General features: G+C 43.9%; 1 protein-coding gene across 1 annotated transcript in view; it reads left to right on the forward strand.

Annotated features, from left to right (window-relative positions):
• Positions 1 to 23,991, forward strand: part of csmd1 (CUB and Sushi multiple domains 1) — a 501,649-nt gene that overhangs the window by 194,466 nt on the left and 283,192 nt on the right. Inside the window, exons 24-26 of the mRNA XM_033020497.1 lie at positions 6,170 to 6,294; positions 7,120 to 7,216; positions 8,409 to 8,513. Of these exons, the coding sequence (XP_032876388.1) occupies positions 6,170 to 6,294; positions 7,120 to 7,216; positions 8,409 to 8,513 (327 nt within the window). The remainder of the gene's footprint in view (positions 1 to 6,169; positions 6,295 to 7,119; positions 7,217 to 8,408; positions 8,514 to 23,991) is intronic.

Genomic DNA, 23,991 nt, shown 5'->3' on the forward strand with positions numbered 1-23,991 from the left:
TCACTATTTGGTAAGTTTCAATGAGGTCCCCCCATCCCCCCCATCCTTCTAAACCCCAGCCAGTGTCAAACGTTCATCATATGTTAACCCAATTATCCCCGGGATCAATCTCATAAATCTCCTCTGGACCTTTTCCAACGGCAGCACATCCCTGTCTCAGACGTAGAGCCCAAAATAGGCTCACAACAGACAGCCCAGAAGCCAGTTGCAGATGGGGGCCCCAAGATGAAGATCCAGATGTTGAAGGTCTAAGGATGATTAGAACTTCTTCCACAGCTGTTTCACAGTCTCTCTGCATAATCGTGTATAAACCAGTAAAAATGATCAATAACCCAATTTCTTCAGCGTTTTCCACAAAGCTATTGAGGACCAGAAATAAATGTTCTCATCTTCGGAATTACATGCACAAAAATCACGTAATCTAGCTGAATGTGAATGGAGGATGCAGAGATTCTTGTAAGGATATTTTTCATACTTGTCCATGGATTAGAGATGCTGATTTTAGTGATTGATGCTTTTTGCATTCACATGAAATGACCCTGTTATGTTAATGTCTGCAGTAACGTAGCAGATGGAAAGGCTTCCCATGAACATATTAAGCGTCTGCCCGCTTATGTTGAAAATAATAAATGCAAGGTTAATGCTTATGCAATGTGTGCCCCATTCTACATTAAATTCGCTCTTCATTTGTCAAGGAAAGGGAGATAAGGATGCAGTGGACACGAGCTGGATTTAAAACGAGGACCGAGTGAGAGTAAAGTCTATGAATTGGATGGAAAGTGATATTAAAGCAAAAATCCACAGAGTTGCAATTCCTGACCATTAAATTTGAGATTATGGAGCAATTTTGCTGGCATATTAACTAAAAATGATAGAACAGTGACAGACTTTAGGCTTTAGACTTTAGAGATACAGCATGGAATCAGGCCCTTCGGCCCACCAAGTCCATGCCGACCAGCGATCCCCCCCCCCCCGTACATTAACTCTATCCTGCACACTAAAAACAATTTACAATTTCTACCAAAGCCAACCTACAGGCCTCCACGTCTTTGGAATGTGGGAGGAAACGGGAGCACCCGGAGAATACCCACGCGGTCACAGAGAGAACGTACAAACTATGTACAGACAGCACCCACGGTCAGGGTCAATCCTGGGTCTCTGGCGCTGTGGGGCAGCAACTCTACCACGGCATCACTGTTCCACCCCAGTTGGAGATTTCAATTGTCACTGGGGAAAAAACTAGAATAAAGATCCTGTTTTGGTGATGTGTCTCTAAAGTCTAAAACAGCAATGTATAACACAATATTTAACTATGGATAACACTATATAAATGTGTGTGATTTTGTGCGTGTGTGTGTATGTGCATATATAAGTGAGTGTGTATATATATATATATATACTGGAGTACTTCAGCGGGCCAGGCAGCACCTCTGAATAGGAGGAATGTTTCGGGTCGAGACCCTTCTTCAGACCCGAAATGTCACCCATTCCTTCTCTCCAACCCAGCAAACTGGACAGTGCTTTATGACAGCTTTCTATCATTGCAGTTATAGTGCCCTCTGTAATGTAGTATCAGTTCTGATAAATACAGGTTGACTAAGCTGATAAATTCCAGAACAGCACTAGGCATGGAAGAGTGCCTTTCACCAAGTCCATCATCTTTCTTATCAGGGCCGATATGCTTGACTTGCACCCAATACATAACCACCACCTTTGTGTTGAACGGAACGATGTTCTAATCCAATGTACTTTGATTGCACAAGCTTCCTTAGCGTGTCAAGGGTGTACAGGGACAGTGAACTTTTCTTTCCCAAGATGGAGCAAGGGGGCTGGAAAATTAAAACTGACCACAGAAATAGTGACTCAGGAATGGCATGTCTTAACATGGAGATACAAGGAACTGCAGATGCTACTTTACAATAGAAGGCAGAATGTGCTGGTGTGACTTCGCGGGTCAGGCAGCATCTCTGGAAAATATGGCAGCACTAACCTACCACCTATTTTGCTGGAGACCATTGGACTTTCTTTAGTCGGATTTTACTGGACTTTATCTTGCGCTAAATGTTATTCCCTTGATCCTGTATCTGTACACGGTGCATGGTTTGAATGTAATCATGTGTAGTCTTTTTGCTGACTGGATAACACGCAACAAAAAAGCTTTTCACGTGTACAACAATAAACTAAACAAAACTAAACCTGGATGGGTGACATTTCGGGTCAGGATGCTTCTTCAGAGTAATTGTAGCGGGGGGGGGGGGGGGGGGGGGGGGGGGGGGAGACCGGGGGGGGGGGGGGGGGGGTGGTTGGTAAGATAATGCCTGGCAAGCAATAGGTGGACACAGGTGGTTGATTGGCAGATGGGTGGACAAAAGTCAGAAATGAAAGGAAGATAAAAAAACTCTAAGATGAGAAGAGAAATGAGATGTGTTGCTGGAGGAAGAGATATAGGCAGAAGGGGACGGAAGCGGAGTGAAAATGGTGTGCGAGGGTGTAATAAATGAGCATTTAAGTGGGCACAGGGAAGCAGGTTGTTTGTTTTCCCCCTAAACATGCAACTTCATGAGGTGAGAGCTAGATTGTTGAATTCTGGAGCTCCCTGAATAACAATGGAACCTGAAATAAAAGCAGGAAGGAGTGTAAGGAGATGCATAAGTTCATGAGTCATCGTGGCAGAATGAGAACATTCAGCCCATCGACTCCACTCTGTCATTCATTCATGGCTGATCTATCTTTCCCTCTCAACCCCATTCTCCTGCCTTCTCCCCGTAACCTTTGACCCCCTTAAAAATACCCATTGACCTCCACAGTTGTGCGTGGCAATGATGACCACAGATTCACCACCTTCTGACTAAAGATATCCCTCCTCATCTCACTTAGAATTATTTAGGATCGATACAGGAATTCATAACAAAGCAACAGGGATTCACCAAAGTTGAATCCATCTTATCGATCCCTGAACCTCAATGTGAATTACAATGGATTAGAATTCAATGGTGTGGATTAAATACTTAGAGTTATGTTCATTTGTCATATTGCCAGAACAAACTTTCTCTTTTTAATTTGTGCCCCGGGTGTATTTGGTTAACGGGAGGTTTATTTTAACTTTCATCTTTTTCTAATTTGGTGTTGGCTTAGATAACCTATCAGAAAAGAGTCCGCTGAGACACATTTTCCACCATCTACCCGCAATCCAATTGGGGAGGAGAAGAGTGTAGCTGACCCAAGTCTTTACTTTAAACTTTATAGATGCAGCGTGGAAACAGGCCCTTCGGCCCGCTGAGTCTGCGCCAACCAGCGATCACCCCATAGGTTAGCATTATCCTGCACACACTAGGGACAATTTGTAATTTACTTGTTGAGGTGTTGCTGAGTCTGGGTAGTGCACATTTTCAAGATTTGGTGCCTTCTGGTAGATGAGAGCAGGGGCCGAGCACATGGACTGGACGAGGCCTGCAGCGGCATGGAGCAGTGCAATAGCAGTGGTGGACACCTACAACTTCGCTTGGCCAGGCCAACCCTGCAATACCCCGCCCTTTATGGCCAGCTGCACATCAAGCAACTTGAGGGGGGACCTCATTGATACTTACCGATTAGTGAAAGGCCTGAATAGAGTGGATGTGGAGAGGATGTTTCCACTAGTGGGAGAGTCTAGGATCAGAGGGCAAGGCCTCAGTACAAGAGGACGTACCTTTAGAAAGGAGATGAGGAGGAATTTCTTTAGCCAGAGGGTGGTGAATCTGTAGAATTCATTGTCACAGACGGCTGTGGAGGTCGTCATTGGGTATTTTTAAGGTGGAGATTGATAGATTCTTGATTCGTAAGGGTGCCAGGAGTTATGGGGAGAAGATAGGAGAATGTGGTAGAGAGGGAAAGATAGATTAACCATGATTGAATGGTGGAGCAGACTTGATGGGCCGAATGGCCTATTTCTGCTACTAGAACATGAACATGGACTTAGAAAATAGCTCCAGAACCTGGCAACACTTGTATATTGTCTCAGTGGACTACGTCTATCCACTTTGTACTTAATCTAAGATTGTGCTTATGTATTGTAATACTTTGCTAAACGGTATGCAATAAAAGAACTTCACCATACCTCAGAGCATGTGATAATTTTGAACTATTGAAAAGGAATAACCGAAATGAGGCATGTCTTTGATTATGTGATTATGCTTTTCAGAGGCAACGTAAAGTGTAGATGATTGGATGAATGAATGATTGAATATGTTTATGAATATGTTTATTGGCCAAGTATTCACATACAATGAATTTGCCTTGGTGCTCCGCCCACAAGTGACAACATGACATACAGTGACAGTTAAGAATGACACATAAAACATTAAACATTAACAATAAAACATTATTGATTAAACATGTGAAATAAATAAAATACCAGAGCAAAAGGAGGCTACAGATTTTTGGTTATTGAGTAGAGCTACCACTCGTGGAAAAAAAAAGCTGTTTTTATGTCTGGCTGTGGCAGCTTTGACAGTCCAGAGTCGTCTTACAGAGGGAAGTGATTCGAAGAGTTTGTGGCCAGGGTGAGAGGGGTCAGAGATGATCTTACCCACTCACTTCCTGGCCCTTGCGGTGTACAGTTCATCAATGGAGGGAAGGTTGCAGCCAATAACCTTCTCAGCTGATCGGACGATTCGCTGCAGCCTCCGGGTGTCGTGCTTGGTGGCTGAGCCAAACCAGACCATGATGGAGAAGGTGAGAACAGACTCTACGATGGCCGTGTAGAATTGGACCATCATTGCCTGTGGCAGATTGTGCTTCCTCAGCTGCCGCAGGAAGTACATCCTCTGTTGTGCCTTTTTGACTGTGGAGTCGATGGTAGCTCCCCACTTAAGGTCCTTGGAGATGATGGTTCCCAGGAACTTGAAAGTCTCCACAGATGTGACTGTGGTGTTGTTGATGGTGAGTGGGGTGAGGGGAGGGGGAGCTCTCCTAAAGTCTACAATTAATTCCACTGTCTTAAGAACATTGAGCTCCAGGTTGTTGCGATGGCACCAGGACACCAGCTGTGACACTTCCTGTCTGTAGGTAGATTACTCCCCATCCTGGATCAGTCCAATCAGGGTTGTGTCGTCCGCAAACTTGAGAAGCTTGACAGAGGAGACTATGGAGGTGCAGTCATTGGTGTAGAGGAGAGGGGAGAGTACGCTGCCTTACGGTGCGCATATGCTGTGGGTCTGCGGGTCCGAGATGTGCCTCATATGCTCACAGCCTTACATGCTGCTTCCTGTCTGTCAGGAAGCTGGTGATCCACCGACAGAGGGGTTCAGGCACAGTCAACTCGGAAAGTTTGGAGTGTAGTAGCTAGGCACAATGAAGTCGAATGCAGAGCTAAAATCAACAAACAAAATCCTCGCATAGGTCTCCTGGCGGTCTAGGTGCTGGAGGATGAAGTACAGGCCCAGGTTGACTGCGTCATCCACAGATCTATTGGCCCGATATGCAAACTGCAGAGGGTCCAGCCAAACTGCAGAGGGTCATTAGACCAGTAATCACAGGCCTGTCGCACTGACCTCTGTAGTCATGAAGACCCTTGAAAGGCTTGTGCTGGCCAAGCAGAAAAATATCACAAACCCGTCTGCTGGACCCTCTGCAGTCAGTGGTGGAGTCAGTGGTGGGGAGTCTGGTTTGTTTGATTGACTGGGCTACACCTCTGTCTACAATTTCTTGTGGTCTTGGGCAGAGCTGTTCCCAAACCAATCTGCGAAGCAAACCAACAGTATGTTTTTGTACATATGACAATTAAACGCTCTTGACTCTTGGACATATTTAATTTTTCAAAGCTGTCACAGTGACACAGCGGTAGAGTTGCTGCCTTACATCGCCAGAGACCCAAGTTCGATCCTGACTACATAGTTTGTACAATCTCCCCCTGACCTACTTGGGTTTTCGCCAGGATCTCCAGTTTCCTCCCGCACTCCAAAGACGTACTGGTTTGTGGGTTAATTGGTTTGGTAAAATTGTAAATTGTCCCAAGTGTGTGTAGGATATTGCTAGTGTATGGGGATCGCTGGTCGGCGTAGAAGTGGAAGGGCCGGTTTCCACGCTGTATCTCTAAACCAAACTGAACTAAAATGAAACCACCAGTACATTACTTTGTTGTTTGTGAAGTGGCACAACATTGACTTAAGAGGATTTTGTTTTGTTCCAGTGCCGTGTGAAGGAAACATGACGGACCGCAGAGGCACCATCCTCTCACCAGGCTATCCAGAGCCCTATGGTAACAGCTTGAACTGTATGTGGAAAATCAGGGTAACCGAGGGAGCAGGTATACAGGCAAGTTGGTTGTATGCAGAAAGAACTCCTTTAGTCTTGGTGCAGTTTCAAGGCGGCTTTAGACGGCTTGAAACCTTTAGGCGGCTCTTGTGCACACCCCCCTCCCGTTGCCTTACGTGTAGACTCATTTAATTCCATATACGGGGAGTGGGGGGAGCACCGAGAACGATGGGGGGATGCGGCAGATGGCCGCCAGCTGCCACGTGCTGCGGCAAGCCTGATTTGCCACTACGAGCAGATCATAAACTGTTCGATGAACCTTTTGTAACCTTGTCGGCCCCAGAAACGTGGCGACTCATTGTACACAGCCCAGGCGAGGTCTGCTGTGTGATTTTACCGGTTCGTATGCAAAAACAAAGCATTTCACTGGTACACGTGACAATAAAGTATCATTGATGAAATTGATTCTTTGTCCTGATTAATCAGTTAACATTGTCACGGTAATAATTGTTAAATAAAGGGAGAGAATTTTGATCTGAATTGTGCAGGATAATACCATTTAATTATTTTATGTGCTAAGCAATAGGGTGTTCATTCATTCCGTTCAAATGTTATGAAGTCATAAAAGTCTCTCAGTTGTGTTAGAAGGAACAGATTGGCTAATCGTTCCAGGAAGTGCATTTTTAATTTCTGTGCAATTGGGATCAAAACTGATTAAACGTGACCAAGAGGTCATCACAACTGAATTAGTAGTTTCATTTTAATCCTTTACACATATTTATAGCACATAGCCGCTTTTTCAATAGCGTGTGAATGAGATTTAAATGTAGTGATTTAATCAGACTGCGAATTTTACTGCAATTGAATACTGATTTTGTTGAATAGATTCAAGTGATAAGCTTTGCCACCGAACACAACTGGGACTCGTTAGAAATATACGATGGTGCCGATGAAACTGCACCAAGACTTGGCAGCTTCTCAGGTAAGAGACTTTATTCCTAGGAGTGCTGAAGCATGAGGGGTGATTTTATAAGAGTTCTTTTACCTAGAGTAGGGGGGAATCGAGAAGCAGAGGATATAGGTTTAAGGTGAAAAGGGGAAAGAATTAATAGGAACCTAGGGTGGTGGGTGTATGGAACGAGTTGCCAGAGGAGGTTGTGGAGACAGGTACTATCATAATGTTTAAGAAACATTTGGACGGGTACATGGATAGGACCGGTGTAGAGGGATAAAGGCCAAGCGCAGGCTGGTGGGACTAGTGTATATGGCATGTCAGTTGGCGTGAGCAAGTTGGGCCGAATGGCCTGTTTCCATGCAGTATGACTCAAATATCGCCGGCCTTTCAATCAAAAGAAATAGCAGCTAATATATCATTTTTTCAATCTAATTGCAGTAGGGGCATCTTATGTCTAAAGTGGTTCGAGTCATTGTGTTATATAGCATGCCTAACTTGTCCACACCGACCAAGATACCCATCTACACTAGTCCCACCTGCCTGCCTTTGCCCCATATCCCTCTAACCTTTTCTATCCATGTACCTGTCTGAATGTTTTTGAGCTGGTTGAGGCAGGTACTATCGCAATGTGTAAGAATCATTTGGACAGGTACTAGGATGGGAGGTTTAGAGGGATATGGGCCAAACGCAGGCAGGTAGGACGTGTGTAGATGGGACATGTTGGTCGGTGTGGACTCGGTGGGCCAAAGAGCCTGTTTCCACGCTGTATGGATCTATGAATTTCTGACCCTGCGACCCATTAATACAATGTCACTGCCAGTCCATACAGACCCCACCACCTGAAACTTACATTCAGTTCAAGTAGTTTGTCATCCCAACACAATAGACTCCAATTGTGGTTTCTGAGGCACTGTCCTTATCTATTCTTAAAAAAACATCGAAGTGGAATTGCAAATAAAGGACAATGTTTCAGCAATGAAAACGTCCTGTCAAAGTGAATAGTTTCTGCTCTTTGTTACTGTTCCAAGGCTCCTGGCTGCTGGTGTGAGATAAGGGACAGGAATACCTGAGTATCTCACAGCAAACGTGATAACCTGAATCGTATTACGCGTGCTGCTCTGATCAACGGGGGGGGGGGGAGGGGAGGGGTCGATTTCCGTCCGATCCCTTGCCGACCAGTTGGACTGAATGAGAGGCAATGGTGGTTTATCTTTTCTAGGTACTACTGTCCCTGCACTGTTGAACAGCACTTCCAATCAACTCTACCTGCACTTTCATTCAGACATCAGTGTGGCAGCAGCCGGCTATCACTTGGAATATAAAAGTAAGTGGTGCATTTATGCTGGCACACTGGAGCAGGACCAAGTGCAGGCCTATTGTCTGGTTTTTGTGCCTTATTTTATGGAGCTTCTTCATGAGACAGGAGCAGCGGAATTTTAATTGTCTATGGTTCGTGGCATATTGTGATCTCTGTTACACTGTACATTTCGTATTTTGAATGATGGATTCATGTGAGGAATCGGACGGGTAAAAGCATAGTCTCTTGCCCAGAGTAGGGGAATCAAGAGCCAGATGACACAGATATAGGGTGAGGGGGGAAAGATTTTATAGGAATCTTTTTCACATAAACAGTGGTGGGTGTATGGAATGAGCTGCTGAAGGAGGTAGTTGAGGCTGGGACTATCACGATGTTTAAGAAGCAATTATACAGGTACATGGATAGGACTGGTTTAGTGGGATATGGGCCAAACGCGGGCATTGGGGACTAGTGTAGATGGAGCTGTTGGCCGGTTTGGGCAAGATGGGCCGAAGGGCCTGTTTCCACACTGTATCACTCTGACTCTCTTACCTGCTTCAGCGCCCATAGCTTCCAATGTCCTTGAAACTTCACTCCTCAGCCAAAGAGGGTGGCGACCAAATTCTTGTTAGTGGAACCTTTGCGGCACAGTGGCACCGCAGTGGAGCTACTGCCTCACAGCGCCAGAGACCCGGGTTCGATCCTGACTATGGGTGCTGTCTGTACTGAGTTTGTACGTTCTCTCCGTGACCTCGTGGGTTTTCTCCAGGTGTGCGAGTTTGTAGTTTAATTGGCTTTGGTAAAAATTTCAAAATGCCCGTAGTGTGTGGAATAATGTTGGTGTACGGGGTGATCACTGGTCAGCATGGACTCGGTGGGCCCAAAGGCCTGTTTTCTGCACTATATATCTAAACTAAGTGAAAATCTTTTTGTTGCTTGCTATTGAGTCAACAAAAAAATATGCATGATTACAATCAAGCCGTCCATAGTGTACAGATACAGGATAAAGAGAATATTGTTTGTGTGAGATAAAGTCAAGTAAAGTCTGATTAAAGATAGTACAAGGGTCTCCAATGAAATAGATAGTAGGTCAGGAGCTCTCTATATTTGGTGATAGGATGGTTCACTTGCCTGATAACAGCTGGGAAGAAACTGTCCCTTGAATTGGGAGGTGTGCGTTTACACACTTCTCTACCTCTTGCATGCTTGTAGAAGAGAGAAGAGTGAGTGACCAGGTGAAACTGATCCTCGATTATGCTGGTGACCTTGCCAAGGCAGCGTGTAGTGTAGATGGAGTCAATGGAAGAGAGGTTGGTTTGTGTGATGGTCTGGGCTGCGTCCACAACTCTTGCGGTCTTGGATAGAGCCGTTCCCAAACCATGCCGTGATGCATCCCGATGAGTTTTGGGTTAGGACCCATCTTTAGACCTTTCTTCCCGACCCAAAATGTTGCCAATCCATTCCCACCACAGATGCTACCTGACCTGCTGAGTTACTCCAGCACTTTGTCCTTTCACTTGATCGGTGCAACATGATTCAGTTTTAATTATCCAGGACTCCCATCGTCTGTGTACACCACATGTTCACTCTCCCAGAACAAGAGAAGGTCATTTCCAATCCATGACACTGATGTCTATAAACCTGTTGCACAGGTAACTATACCTGAAATAAACTGAAAAGTAAATAAAGACAGTTCAGTGCTTTAGTTAACTGTGCCGATGTATGGCAGTATATAACCATATTGTCATACATCTTATTGAGTGCAACAAGCATATTTTTACTGATTGCCTTTTTGTCGTAGAATTTTGCAGCTACTTAACTAGCTGACATTGAAATAGGTTATTCATAGCAACTTAAGCTCCCACTGGAGCCTATTAGCACACAATTTAGTTTGGTTTCATTGGAATAAATGTGTTTTAATGACAGCAAGTAAGTTGGTAATAATGGCTAGAATGCTTGGTGTCATTACTCTCAAACGCTGCATGAGAAAAAAATATTTTTTTCACAGCAATTATAACTGAAGTTGTATTGTTCTTATAATATGGTGCTTGCTTGTTTGTGAGTTCGTTCTTTAACGACTGAATATTTAAAATTGTTTTATTTGGTAAAGAAGACAAAAATTGCTTAAGAAATATTTTGATTGTCGCAACAGTGTGATACTTGCTTTAGTGTAAGGTTGCAAGCAGGTTGATACAGTTAGTATGGGTTCATGAAAATTGCTGTGTGCAAATGATTGCTGCGGGGTATCTATTTTAATATGTACGTTCGGCCCTCGGTGACCTAGTGAACCTTAGGCAAGATTAAAAGCCCATTTTCTTGCAAAGAATCAAGACTGCAAAGGGAATTGAACAACTTCTGGGTCTCATTACAATGAAGAGATATTTAAAAACATAGTTAAAGTATACGTAACAGATGGCTTGCAGCGTTAAGAAAATCTATGAACAATGCACAAGCTTACAGACAAAAATTGTGACTTGCAGAATCCCAATTCACACCGCCTTAAAATTTCTAAAAAATTGATGCTCTCGTGAATTTCATGCCAGCCGTGGTTACAGGTTAAAAAACAATCTGATTAGCATCATGTTAGGAGAGTCTAGGACCAGAGGCCATCGCCTCAGAATAAAAGGACATACCTTTATAAAGGAGATGAGGAGGAGTTTTGTTCATCAGAGGGTGGTGAATCGGTAGAATTCATTGCCAAAGAAGGCTGTGGAGACGAAGTCAATGGATATTTTTAAGGTGGAGATTGATAGATACTTGATTACTAAGGGTGTCAAGGGTATTGGGGAGAAGGCAGGAAAATGGGGTTGTAAGGGTAGGATAGATCAGCCATGATTGAATGGCGGAGTAGACCTGAGGGACCAAATGGCCTAATTCTGCTCCTATGACTTTTGGACTCAAGTTGGATGATGTTGTTCAGTTTCAGTCATTTTTGTTCTCAATGCTGCTCACTCATTTAAAGTTTTGCTGCAACGTGCAGATGATTTAGCTTGAAAATTTAGACTTTAGACTAACAGCAGGAGCACAAAGTCTGATGAGAAAACGTAACGTGCTTAGCAATGTATGATTTAAAGTTGTATATAAAGCAATAGTCTAAAATACCCATTAGGCCAGGCAACATCTGTAGAGCAAGTAAGACAGAGTTAATGTTTTAGTTGATGATTTGGTTCGATCCTGACCTCGGTTGCAATCTATGTGGAGTTTGAATGTTCTTCCGCATGGGTTTCCTCTAGGATCTCCGGTTTCCTCCGACATTGTAAATACGTGCGGGTTTGGCGGTTGATTGTCCCTCTGTGTGTTGTATGTACATGTGAAAGTGGGATAACATAGAACTAGTGCCGAACGATGGTCGACCTGGACTCGATGGGTGGAAGGGCCTGTTTCCATGCCGTATCTTTCATTCAATCAATTGCCTTGTATATCTTATTTAAGGTACAGGTGAACACCTCAGATTGGAGCGCAGAAGGATGAGGGGTGATCTTATAGAGCTGTACAAAATCATGGGAGGAATTGATCGGGTAAACGCACAAAGTCTCCTACCCAGAGTAGGGGAATTAAGAACTAGAGGACATAGATTTAAGGTAGGGCGGGGGGGAAGGTTTAATAGGAACCTGAGGGGTAACCTTTCTACCAAAGTATGGTGGGTGTATGGAACGAGCTGCCGGAGGAGGCGGTTGAGGCAGGTACTATTGCAACGTTTAAGAAACATTTAGACAGGTACATTGTTAGGACAGGTTTAGAGGGATCGGGGCCAAACGCAGGCAGGTGGGGCTAATGTAGATTAGTCGGTAGTGTATGTTGATCAATGTGGGCAAGTTGGGCCGATGGGCTTGTTTCCATGCTGGACTCTATTGTTTGCTATTTTAATTGCACGTACCCACCAGTTGTCCAGTTACAGGGGGACACGCACAAGACAACTACCTCCTTTCCTTATGCACCTCTCTTGACAAGTAACTTCTTCACATCTTTTGTATTTACGTCTGAATATTTCCCAAACAGTTCGCTAGATATGGAGTCCGAAGCAGCCTTACTTCAGATTCCTATTCGATACAGTCGTGACCACATAGTGACTGCTTCTATGCAAGCAAAACAAGTTATCCTCGTTCATTAATTAAATAGTGTTACCCTGTTACCCTGTGCTGAGCTGACTGGTTTGTGCCTTCCATAAGGAAGTGAGTTTAGCCTAGTTTATTATTGTCATGTGTACAGTGAAAAGCGTTTTTGTTGTTGCTTACCAGTCAGCGGAAAGACTGTACATGATTACAATCAAGCCAGCCACAGTGTACAGGTACAAGATAAATAGCATAACGTTTAGTGCAAGGTAAAATCCAATTAATGATCATTTGAAGGTCTCCAATGAGGTAGATTGGAGGTCAGGACCGCTCTCTAGCTGGTGGCAATTTGGTTCAGTTGCCTGATAATAGCTAGGAATAAACTATCTCTGAATTTGGAGGTGCGCATTTTCATACTCCTGTACCTCCTGCCTGATGGGAGAGGGGAGAAGAGGGAGTGACCAGGGTGAGACTAGTCCTTCATAGAAGGTGCTTCATCCCTTCACAAGAAGATTCCACTTGTTATGCCACTCTCTTCATCCTCCTAGATTTAATCTTTCTAGAATTTATTTTAAAATTACTTTATTATCTAAAAATGTTGATTTAATCTGTGGAAGTTGGTTTTCAATGTATGCATCCTCTTGCATTTGATTAGGTTGAACATCTTCCACAAGAAATTGGAGACCTCTTCCTTAGGCTAACTGATTAGGTCACCTAGATATGTTGAGGAACCAGGGTGGCACAGTCACGCAGTGTTAGAGCTGCTACCTCACAGCGCCAGAGATCCGGTTCGATCCTGACTATAGATGCTGTCTGTACGGAGTTTGTATGTTCTCTCCGTACCTGTGTGGATTTTCTCCAAGTGCTCTGGTTTTCTCCCACATTTCATAGAATTACAGGTTTGTAGGTAAATGGGCTTTGGTAAAATTGTAAAGGTTTCCTCGTGAGTAGGATAGTGTTTGTGTATAGGGTGATCGCTGGTCGGCGCAGTCTCGGTGAGCCTGTTTCCACGTTCTATCTCTAAACTAAACTCAACCAAAGCAGAATTGAAATTATTTTCAAATATTTTTCAGAAGTTTGCTTATGTTATGTTTGGCTTTCCTTTAAATTTGATATGTTATTAAGTTTTGATACCATATGCTTTAGCTTTAATATTTATGAGTTCTGATTAGAACTTGTATGCAGTGGTGTGAAGAATTTCATTAAAGTATCTACAGTCATGTGTGGAAGCCTTCTAAATGTGATGGTCCTTTTGACAGCTATGGAAATGGAATAAGATGTATGTTAAGTATATATTTATTGATATTAACTGCTTGGCAGTTAATTATGGCATCACCAAACTAAAACATTTTCAGAGATTCTATTTTATCAAATCACTGCAGCACGGAAGGAAATTTGAAATGTAAGATAATCTTAAGCGAAGACTAAATCAGTGAATACATTATTTGCCTATCTTCCACCATTTTCATCTTTTAAGATGTGTATAGATTAAAGAATGCAACATTGGTAGACATAGTGTAGACAGTCAGAATCTTTTTTTCTCCCTAAAATGGATAAATCAATACTAGAGGGCTTGGCTTTAAGTGGGAGAAGCAAATTTCAAAGGAGATGTGCGGGCAGGTTTTTTTACAGAGGAAGGCGAGTGCCTGGAACATGCTGCTGGGGGGAGTGGTTGAAGCAGTTACGATAGTGGAATTTAAGAGACTTTTGATCAGGCATATGGATATGGAGGGATATAGGTTGTGTGCAGGTAGATGTGATAGTTTAGTTTAGTTCAGGGATACAGCACGGAAACAGGCCCTTCGGCCCACCGAGTCTGCACCGACCAGCGATCCGTGCACATTAACACTACCCTACATACGTGGGACAATTTTTACGTTTTACCAAGCTAAATAAATCTGTACATCTTTGAAGTGTGGGGGGAAACCGAAGATCTTGGTGAAAACCCACTCGGTCACGGGGAGAACGTACAAACTCCATACAGACAGCACCCGGGTATCAAGCGCTGTAAGGCAGCAACTCTACCGTGCCACCCCTTGGCATTATCATTATGTTCGGCACAGACATTGTGGTCCGAAGGGCCTGTTCTTGTGCTGTACTGTTGTTTGTCACTATTGGTGATCTGGGTCTCTGCAAAGTCCAGGAAAATGCAGAGCAAATTGAAAAACATAAATTGGTTCAAGTTAAACCATTATTTCTATCTTCCTGTGTTAATAAATTGCAACCCGCTGTTCAGTCCTGGGAAAAAACAAAGTGCAGTCTTCACAGAGGACTTCCTCGGTGGCATTACCATCGGGGTAAATGCAATAGACTTTGATCCAAATTGACAACTGAAAGCTGTGTATTCATGGGGTGACACAAATCATCAACGCACACCTCCAGATTCAAGGACAGCTTTTTCCCAGCTGTTATCAGGCAACTGAACCATCCTATCAACAACTAGAGAGTGGTCCTGATCGCCCAATACCTCATCGGAGACCCTCAGACTATATTTAATTGATTTTTCTGGAGTTTATCTTGCATTAAATGTTGTTCCCTTTATCATTTATCTGCACACTATGGACGGCAAGATTGTAATCATGCATAGTCTTTATGCTGCCGAGTGGATAGCACGCAACAAAAAAGCTTTTCACTGTGTCTTGGTACATGTGACAATAATAAAACAAACTAAAAAATATATTTTACTCATGGTCCAACTGCAATTCAATGAGTATGGATAAATACATAACAGCAAAGGAACAGGCCATTCGGCTCACAATGTCTGTGCTGAACATGATGCCATTACAAACTCTTATCTGTCTGCACATGATCTATATCCCTCAATTCCCTGCATGTTCAAGTACCCAAGAACGGAACTCACTATCAAAACATGGAGGGGACGGGGGACACAATTTTTTGGCGGCCACGCACGCATGCGCACACTCACACACGCATGCGCACACTCACACACGCACGCGAGGCTTCGGAGGCTCAATCCAGCGCTAAATGCAGCTCAACTACCTGTCTCACCGGGTTAACTAACAGCCCTGTCTGGACTGACGGGACACCAGCGCTGCTTCTCCGCGCTGGCCATATTTCCCGCAAGCCCAGGCGGGTTAACCTGGCGGGGATGTCGATCCACCTCTCAAAACATGGGGACGTGCCCCCCCCCCCCCGGGTTTTCCACCCCTGCAAGTACCTATCCAAAAGATTAAATGCCACTATAATATCCGCCCCCAACACGACCCCAGTACATTCCACGTACCCCCGTCCTCTACGTTAAAATAAACTTGCCCTGCACCTCTCCTTGAAACTTTGCTCCTCTCTCCTTAAATCTGGGCCCCCTAGTATTTGATTTTGCCATCCTGGGAAAAAAGATTCTGATTGTCTATCTTATCTATGCTACTCATAATTTTATATACTTTCATCAGGTCTCTCCTCAACCTTTGACATTCCAGAGAAAACAATTCAAATCTGTGCAACCTCTTTCCAGCTCAACCATCTGTCTGAAGAAGAGTCTCGACCCGAAACGTCACCCATTCCTTCCCTCTAGAGGTTTTGCCTGTCCCGTTGAGTTACTCCAGCATTTTGTATCTATCTCTTTTCAGCTAATATCCCCTAATCCTGGTATATCTTTCCTGGAACTAATTCCTCAGATAAGGAAGCAAATCTCAATGATTGTGAAGCCTGGCCTTAAACATGGCATGTGGTATTTGTTCCACAGGTTCAATCTAATAGCCACCTCGAACAAGAGAGAATCAAATCAGCTACCCTTGACATGCAGTTGATTTACCTGTGACAAGCCCACAATATCAGCGCCCTTCATTAATAGGGACATGTGCTTGGTGATGTGGTGGCGTTGGGGAATTGGGGAAAGCACTGGTTTTCCATTCACTGGAAACTATCAATGAAGCAGCCACACATTCACTGTGGTTATACCCCAAATCAAAGGAACTGAGGGATGGGGAGGGGACGCAGGGGGGTGGTCATGGAGGGGGCCGAACTTGTGGAGAGTAACTAATTTTCCCAGAACCTTTTTTCCAGGGTGAAAATGTCCAACACTAGAGGGCATGGCTACAAGATAAGAGGGAGAAAGTTTAATGGAGATGCGCGGGGCATGTTTATAACACAGAGAGTGGTGGAGGGCTGGAACGTATTGCCAGAGGTGGTGGTGGAGGCAGATACGATAGTGGCGTTTAAGAGGCTTTTAGATAGGCACATGGAAGTGCAGGGAATGGAGGGATATGATTTACGTACAGACTGATGTTTAACAACTAGAGAGTGATCCTGATGTATCTACTTTATTGGTCAACCTCAGATTATCTTTACTGAGACTTTACTGGACTTTATCTTGCACTAAACTTTATTTCCTGTGTCTGTATGCTGTTGACAGCTTGATTTTAATCATGTATAGCTTTTTTTAATCGTACCTCAGTACATGTGACTATAATAAACTAATAGAAATAAAAAATAGCTTGAGGATAGGCAACAGTTTAGTTTAAACATACAGCATGAAAACAGGCCCTTCGACCCACGGAGTCCATGCTGACCATCGATCACCCATTCACACTAGTTCTGTGTTACCCCACGCTCTCATCCACTCCTTACACACTAGGAACAAATTACCTTCAAACCCACACATCTTTGGGATATGGAGGAAACCATAGGAAACCTATGCACTCAGAGGCAGAATGTGCAAACTCCGAACAGACAGTACCTGAAGTCAGGGTCAAGCCTATGTCACTGGCGCTGTGAGGCAGCAGCTCTAGATCACAAAACAATAATTGAATGTATAATGCGGATGTAAGTGTATTTCTTTTTAAGTGTATTCCATGTAAGTGTATCCCGGTTTTATGTGTGAGGTTGATATTTGTGGTGCTGCGATAGTTTGATGAGCTAGGATAAGTGTAAGAAAGACTACGAGTGTTTTGCATTTGTTGAGTAAATTAATTGTCTAGATATTTGCATAGTTAGCTGCTGGTCGCATAGGTGGGGAGAGCAGGCATTGAGGGATGTTGGTCTGGAACGTCAGAACTAACTGTGGGAGCCTTCCTGAGGCCTAACTCAATGAAATACCAGTGAAGGGAAATGCCCACTTGATAACCCCAATGATATACTGGCATCTACATGCTTAATGTTTATGTGCTTGTTAACATGTAGATAACCTATTACTGAATATGGAGTTAGTTATTGTTTGAAAGCATGAATGTGGACAGGCAGTTTAGATATTATTTCAGAATTGGACTTGGTTATCTTGGTTGAGCGCTTTTCCTGGTGTTGTAGCACAAGTACTTTGTGTTTTAATAGTAATTTAGTAATTGAATGTTGACCTCGCCAGTATTGAGAGTAAGTAAATGAAAATTCAACATTACAGCCAAATTGTACACAGCAAAGATACCCAAACAACGATTTGTTAATGTCAGGATCCTGTGCTTTAGTTGTATTGTTGGGCGATAATTATGAGCTAATGTGTGTTGCCTATTTCCGTGCCTGTGCTGTGTGTCTGATTACTGACTTAGGAATTATTGACAAGCTACATAATGAAACATTCAATATTTCAGGTCACTGTACAAATATGTGTTTATTTTATGGTGTTTATGAATGTTGATACATGATCATATTTGCACTTAGCAACAACAATACTCGTTCCACTATAATTTTCAGTGTTGCGTATCAGTTGCAATCAAATTTTCACTGTCAGATTATCATTGATTATGTTTGCGACATTCCCCTCTTTGACATCATCCATCCTGAACAACTCGAAGCAGTCTATGAACATTAAAGATGATGCTTACTACCTCTCCGTCATCGTCAATAAATCTTACGAAACAAAATCTTACAAAACTTACAAAAGCAGAAAGGTCAAGATCATTCAGTGAGGGGTGAGATGAAGGGACGGAGAAAGTAGCGAGTCATTTTTCTTCTTGCTATTGCAGTGTCACACAGATCATTGGTTTAGCATTGTTGAGTTGAGTTCAGAGATACAGCGTGGAAACAGGCCCTTCAGCCCATTGAGTCCTCGCTGACCAACAATCACCCATACACTAGTTCAATACAACACACTGGGGACAATTTACAGAAGCCAATTAACTTACAAACCTGCACGTCTGTGGAATGTGGGAGAAAACAGGAGTACCTGGAGAAAACCCACGGGGTCACGGAGAGAACGTACAAACTCTCCACAGACAGCACCTGTAATCAGGAACAAACCCGGTTCTCTTGCACTGCAAGGCAGCAACTCTACTGCTGTTCCACTATGCCACCCATCATTATTTAAGCAAAGAATAGTCTGCCTGCAATCCTATTTATTTTCCCAATAACTGTATCTATATCTATTGCGAGACACTTTGGGATAAAAAATATCTCTCAAAGATTCATCCATCATTTTACCATGTTTTCATGTGACACTCATTCAGAAATCTGATCAAACAAGTACTACAAAGTCCAGATATGTAACATCTGGCACATTGCCATCATCCATCAGTTATTTTTCATCTTCACAAAACGTCAAATTTTTTTTTTCAGGGTTGTGCTGTCTTTTACAAATGTTCACAGACTTGGATTTATCACTGTTACTCTTGATAGATAAGCTTGAATTGTTTTCTTGTTAGTGCCAATACTTTTTTAAATGTACTCAATGGATCTCAATGAAATGCATTTTTTGCATCCAGTTTAGTAAGATTATTGTGCAGGAAGGAACTGTAACCAGGATCGAACTCGGGTCTCCAACACTGCAAGGCATGAAACTCCACTGCTGTGCCACTGTACCACCATAAAATAAACACATGTGTTTCCAAGATGGTGCCGCACGTGGCAGCCCCGCCAGCAGCTCGTGTGTTTCTTTCCACTTTTAGTTATTTTCGTGTGTCCTCTAATGTACGTATTAGTGTCTCTCGGTGGGTCTTATGCCGGAGGTGCTGGCGGGGGAACGGGGGAAACCGTTTCCAGTCACCTACCTCTGCGGAGATGCGACTTTTCTCCATGTCGCATTTTCGCCCCCATTCGCGGCCTATCCACTGGATTGGTTCGGCCTTTCCAACTGGAGACCGGCCCAGAGCCTAGAGCTTCATTCAGCAGCAGGCGCAGCATGGACTTCAACATCGCGGAGCTCCGACCGCAGCGACCTGCTCTAACATCGTGGAGCTCGGTCTGTGGAGCTTCCACCCGCGGGCGCTGCACGGACTTTACCATCGTGGAGCTGCCTGCGACCTTCGCCGAGGATCGACTGGAGAGGTGCCCCGACCACTGGGCCTGTGGACTTGGCATCGGGAAGCCGCGGTCTCCGGTAGGAAGCGGCCGATTCGGGAATTCCGAGCCGCGGAGTGTTCCGATTCGTCCCGACGTTGGAGTTTCCATCATCCCGGCGAGAGGGCCTGTACATCGGGCCGTCCATAGCTGCGACTGCGGAGGGTTTAGGGCTCCGACCACAGGTCCACAGAACGAGGAAGACTGACTGAACTTTTGTGCCTGTCATCACAGCGGGAAGTGCTGGTCCCACTGTGGTGGATGTTTTATGTTTTACATTTCTGTTGTATCTTTCTTGCTGGGAGAGGTCTGTTCATCCGCCCAGCTCACCCTTGAGCAACACTGCACAATGCAGATGGCACCACTCAGCCTCGGTTGGAATGAAAGCCACTTAATGTTAATGTTAAATGAACTGCAGATGCTGGTTTAAACCGAAGACAGACACACAATGCTGGAGTAACGCAGCATCTCTGGAGAGAAGGAGTAGGTGACGTTTTGGTTCGAGACCCTTCTTCAGACTGAGAGTGACAGGAATGGGAAACAAAAGATATGGACGGTGATGTAGAGAGATATAGAACAAAATATTATTACCATACATAAGTACAATCCCCAATGAAGTACAGTATGTATAGAAACAGCCCACTGAGTTCACCTGCATGAGTCGCTAGGTCTTGGCACCATTTAAAAACATTTTGTGCCATTTTCAAAGTTTTGTATCAATGGAAATCTAACAGCCCCATAATGTCCATGGAATTACTATCGTTTGCAAAGTTTGAAACCATGTTAGCCAGCAATCAATTCACAACTACCCACTCCAAAAGTAGCAACTTGACGGAATTATTTCCACTATATTCCTCGCCGTTGACCTAATTTATTGTAACCGATTCCACTAAATACAGCCCAGGCTAATCAACATGAACATCATTATTCCTCTTATTTTTAGTAGTTATTTTGTTGAAAATGGACACAACCACATCTGGTTTCTACCTTGAAATCTCTTGTTGCAATGTTTTTGACATCTTTTACCTATGGCATATGTTTTTAACACGCCCATTTGCACTTACATCTTAGTTTTCAGTAATTCTGTGTGATTTATGGGACCTTAAAGAAATGTCTTCCTCGTATAGCATTGGCTGTGAGATTAAGACGAAGCATCCTCATTTACGTTTGCAGGGCAGAATAGTTTTACTTAGGGTGGCACAGTGGTGCCGTGGGAGAGTTGCTGCTTTAAGGGGATGTCCCACTGCGGCGAACTAATCTGCAAGTTTAGAAGAGTTTTCCCGCGACTCAAACTCGCAGCATGGTCAACACGTGGTCCTAGGAGGTCCTTTGAGGTCACTGGAACTCTCCTTCATACTCGAGGGAAGTTCCCGCATACTCGCGGCCTCAGCTAGATTGCGGAAAAATTTTCAGCATGTTGAAAAATTTGGTGCGAGAAAAATTTGGTCGGAATGGTTCTTTTTAACTCGTAGTGCAGTGGAGTGGGGTCACTATTTAGTTACAGGCAGTCGAGAGCAGCCATAGGCAATCTCCTTCGCTGACCGGGTATTTTGATTGGCTCATTGGAGTTTTCAGGACCCAGGAAAATCATTTGGTTTATACACCATTTAGTAGGTATAATGCCCGCTAAACTTTATTATACTTCTTAAAAGTGTCTCCACTCCTTCTCCCCCCCCTTTCCTTCTCTCTCCTTCTCTCTCCTTCTCTCTCCTTCTCTCTCCTCCCTCCTTCTCTCCCCCTCTCTCCCCTTTTTTCCCCTTCTCTCCCCTTCTCTTCCTCGCCCCGCGCTCTCTAAAAGACTTACCGTACACTGCGGCAGTCGTCTTTCCTTCCTCTTCATCGCAGGTGTGAATTTCAGACAGCGCTCCCCCGTTTTCCACGACCCCCGCCTTTGCGACGTGTTTGTGTGTGTGCGGTTGGTTGATCCAGCTCGCGGTTTCAATGCGGACGGTCGATCCAGCTCGAGGTTTTCCAGGCGCGTGCCCTCGAGCTTGAAAGTCGAAGACACTCTTCTTAACTCGCGGATTAGGTCGCCACAGTGGGACAGCCCCTTTACTGTACCAGAGACACGGGATCAATGCTGAGTTATGTCTGTAAGGAATTTGTACGTTCTTCCTGTGATCTTGTGGGGTTTTTCCAGGTGCTCTGGTTTCCTCCCACATCCCAAAGACACACATGTTTGTAGGTTAATTGGCTTCTGTAAAATGTTCCCCTAGTGTGTAGGATAAAACTAGTGATCGCTGGGTGGTGTGAACTCAGTGGGTTGAAGGGCCTGTTTCCGCCCTTTATCTCTAAAACTAAAACCGAAGTTTACAAACAGCTTACTTATATTGCATCTTAGTTCTCACTAGTTTTGATTACTTTATGTGATCTTAAAAACTTCTTCCTCCAATAACATTGTGAGATTAAGACTAAGAATATATATTTTCGTTTGCAGGGCAAAATACTTTACTTTAGATAAAATCAAACCTTTCAATCATTTGGTTTAAACACCATTTGATCGGGCAAGTTGTAAATCAAACTTCCCTTGACGTACTGGAAACTGAAATCTATTGTAGTAATGAGAGAGTAAATACTAAATATCTAAACTGAAAATATATATATTTCTGGGAGCGAGCCTCACTTAAATATTTTAACAAACAGGAAAATGGCTTGCAGGCTTTAGATCCAATGATGTGAAGGAAGGAAGTAAGTGCAGATGGTGGTTTATACCGTAGATAGACGCAAAGTGCAGGGCCAACTCAGTGGGTCAGGCAGCATCTCTCATAGAGTCATAGAGTCCTAGAGTGACACAGTGTGGAAACAGCCCCATTGGCCCAACTTTCCCACACCAGCCAATATGTCCCAGCTACACTCATCCCACCTGCCCACGTTTGGTTCCTAACCCTCCATATCTGTCATATCCATGTACCTGTCTAACTGTTCCTTAAACATTGGGATTGTCCCTGCCTCAACTACCTCCTCCGGCAGCTTGTTCCATACCAAGCTTATGCAACAAGCTTCCACCACTCTTTGTTAAAAAGTTACCCCTCTGGCTCCTATTAAGTCTTTTCCCCTTCACCTTAAGCCTATGTCCACTGGTCCTCGATACACCTAATCTGGGCAAGAGACTCTGTGCATCTACCCGATCTATTCATCTCATGATCATATACACCTCTATAAAATCACCCCTCATCCTCCTGCGCTCCAAGGAATAGAGTCCCAGCCTACTCAACCTCTCCCTCTAGCTCAGACCCTCTAGTCCTGGCAACATCCTCGTATATCTTTTCTGTACCCTTTCCAGCATCTCTGGGGATGCTCTGGAGATATGGAAAGTCTTCTCTCTTCATCGATCCTGATTCATCTGCTGCTGCTGATGTTCAGAATTAATTATTTTGTGAACTGAAACTGCAGGCAATGAAAAAAGACAAATTCATCTTTCCGTTCTTGCAGCATCAGTCGAAACTGAACTTTTGGCAATGTTTTCTGCATGTAAAAATGGGGATGGATACGAAGATATCATAAAGGGCACACAAGTTACATGATTACAAAGAGTTGCAGGATCTCTTATTGTACTATTTATTCTGATTAATCATAAGACACTGCATATAATTTAGTTCAGAGGTACAGTATGGAAACAGGCCTTTGGCCCCACGGAGTCCACCCAACCATCAATAACCTGTCCACACTAGTTCTATGTTTATCCTATGTTAGTATCCACTACTTGCAAACACACTAGGGACAATTTTCCGAGGTCAATAGCCTTGCAAACTCACACGTCTTTAGGATGAGTGAGGAAACCGAAGTACCTGGAGGAAACCCACAGGACCACAGGGAGAACAGGCTTCACAATTTGCAAGTCTTCAATCCTTTTATCTCACATCTTTCTTTGTCATCTCTGGCCTTTGTTCCTACCATCTGTCTGTCAAAACCCTCCTCACCTGTTTTCTCGTTTTCTCTCATTCCACCCCATAATCAGTCTGAAGAAGGATCCTGACCCGAACTATCACCTATCCCATGTTCTCTAGGGGTGCTGCCTGACCCGATGTGTTACTCCAGCACTTTGTGTCTTTTTATGTGCATTGCATCAACAGTTTCCTCACCTGGTTCCTTCAAGTGACTAGGGATGGAAAATGCTTCCAAAGAATTTGCCTTGCTGTGCTTACAGCACCAGAGACCCTGGTTCGATCCTGACTACAGGTATTGTCTGTACGGACTTTGCACGATCTCCCCATGATCACCTGGGTTTT

This window comes from Amblyraja radiata, chromosome 5 (genome assembly GCF_010909765.2).
Source record: "Amblyraja radiata isolate CabotCenter1 chromosome 5, sAmbRad1.1.pri, whole genome shotgun sequence".
Classification (NCBI taxonomy): Eukaryota; Metazoa; Chordata; class Chondrichthyes; order Rajiformes; family Rajidae; genus Amblyraja; species Amblyraja radiata.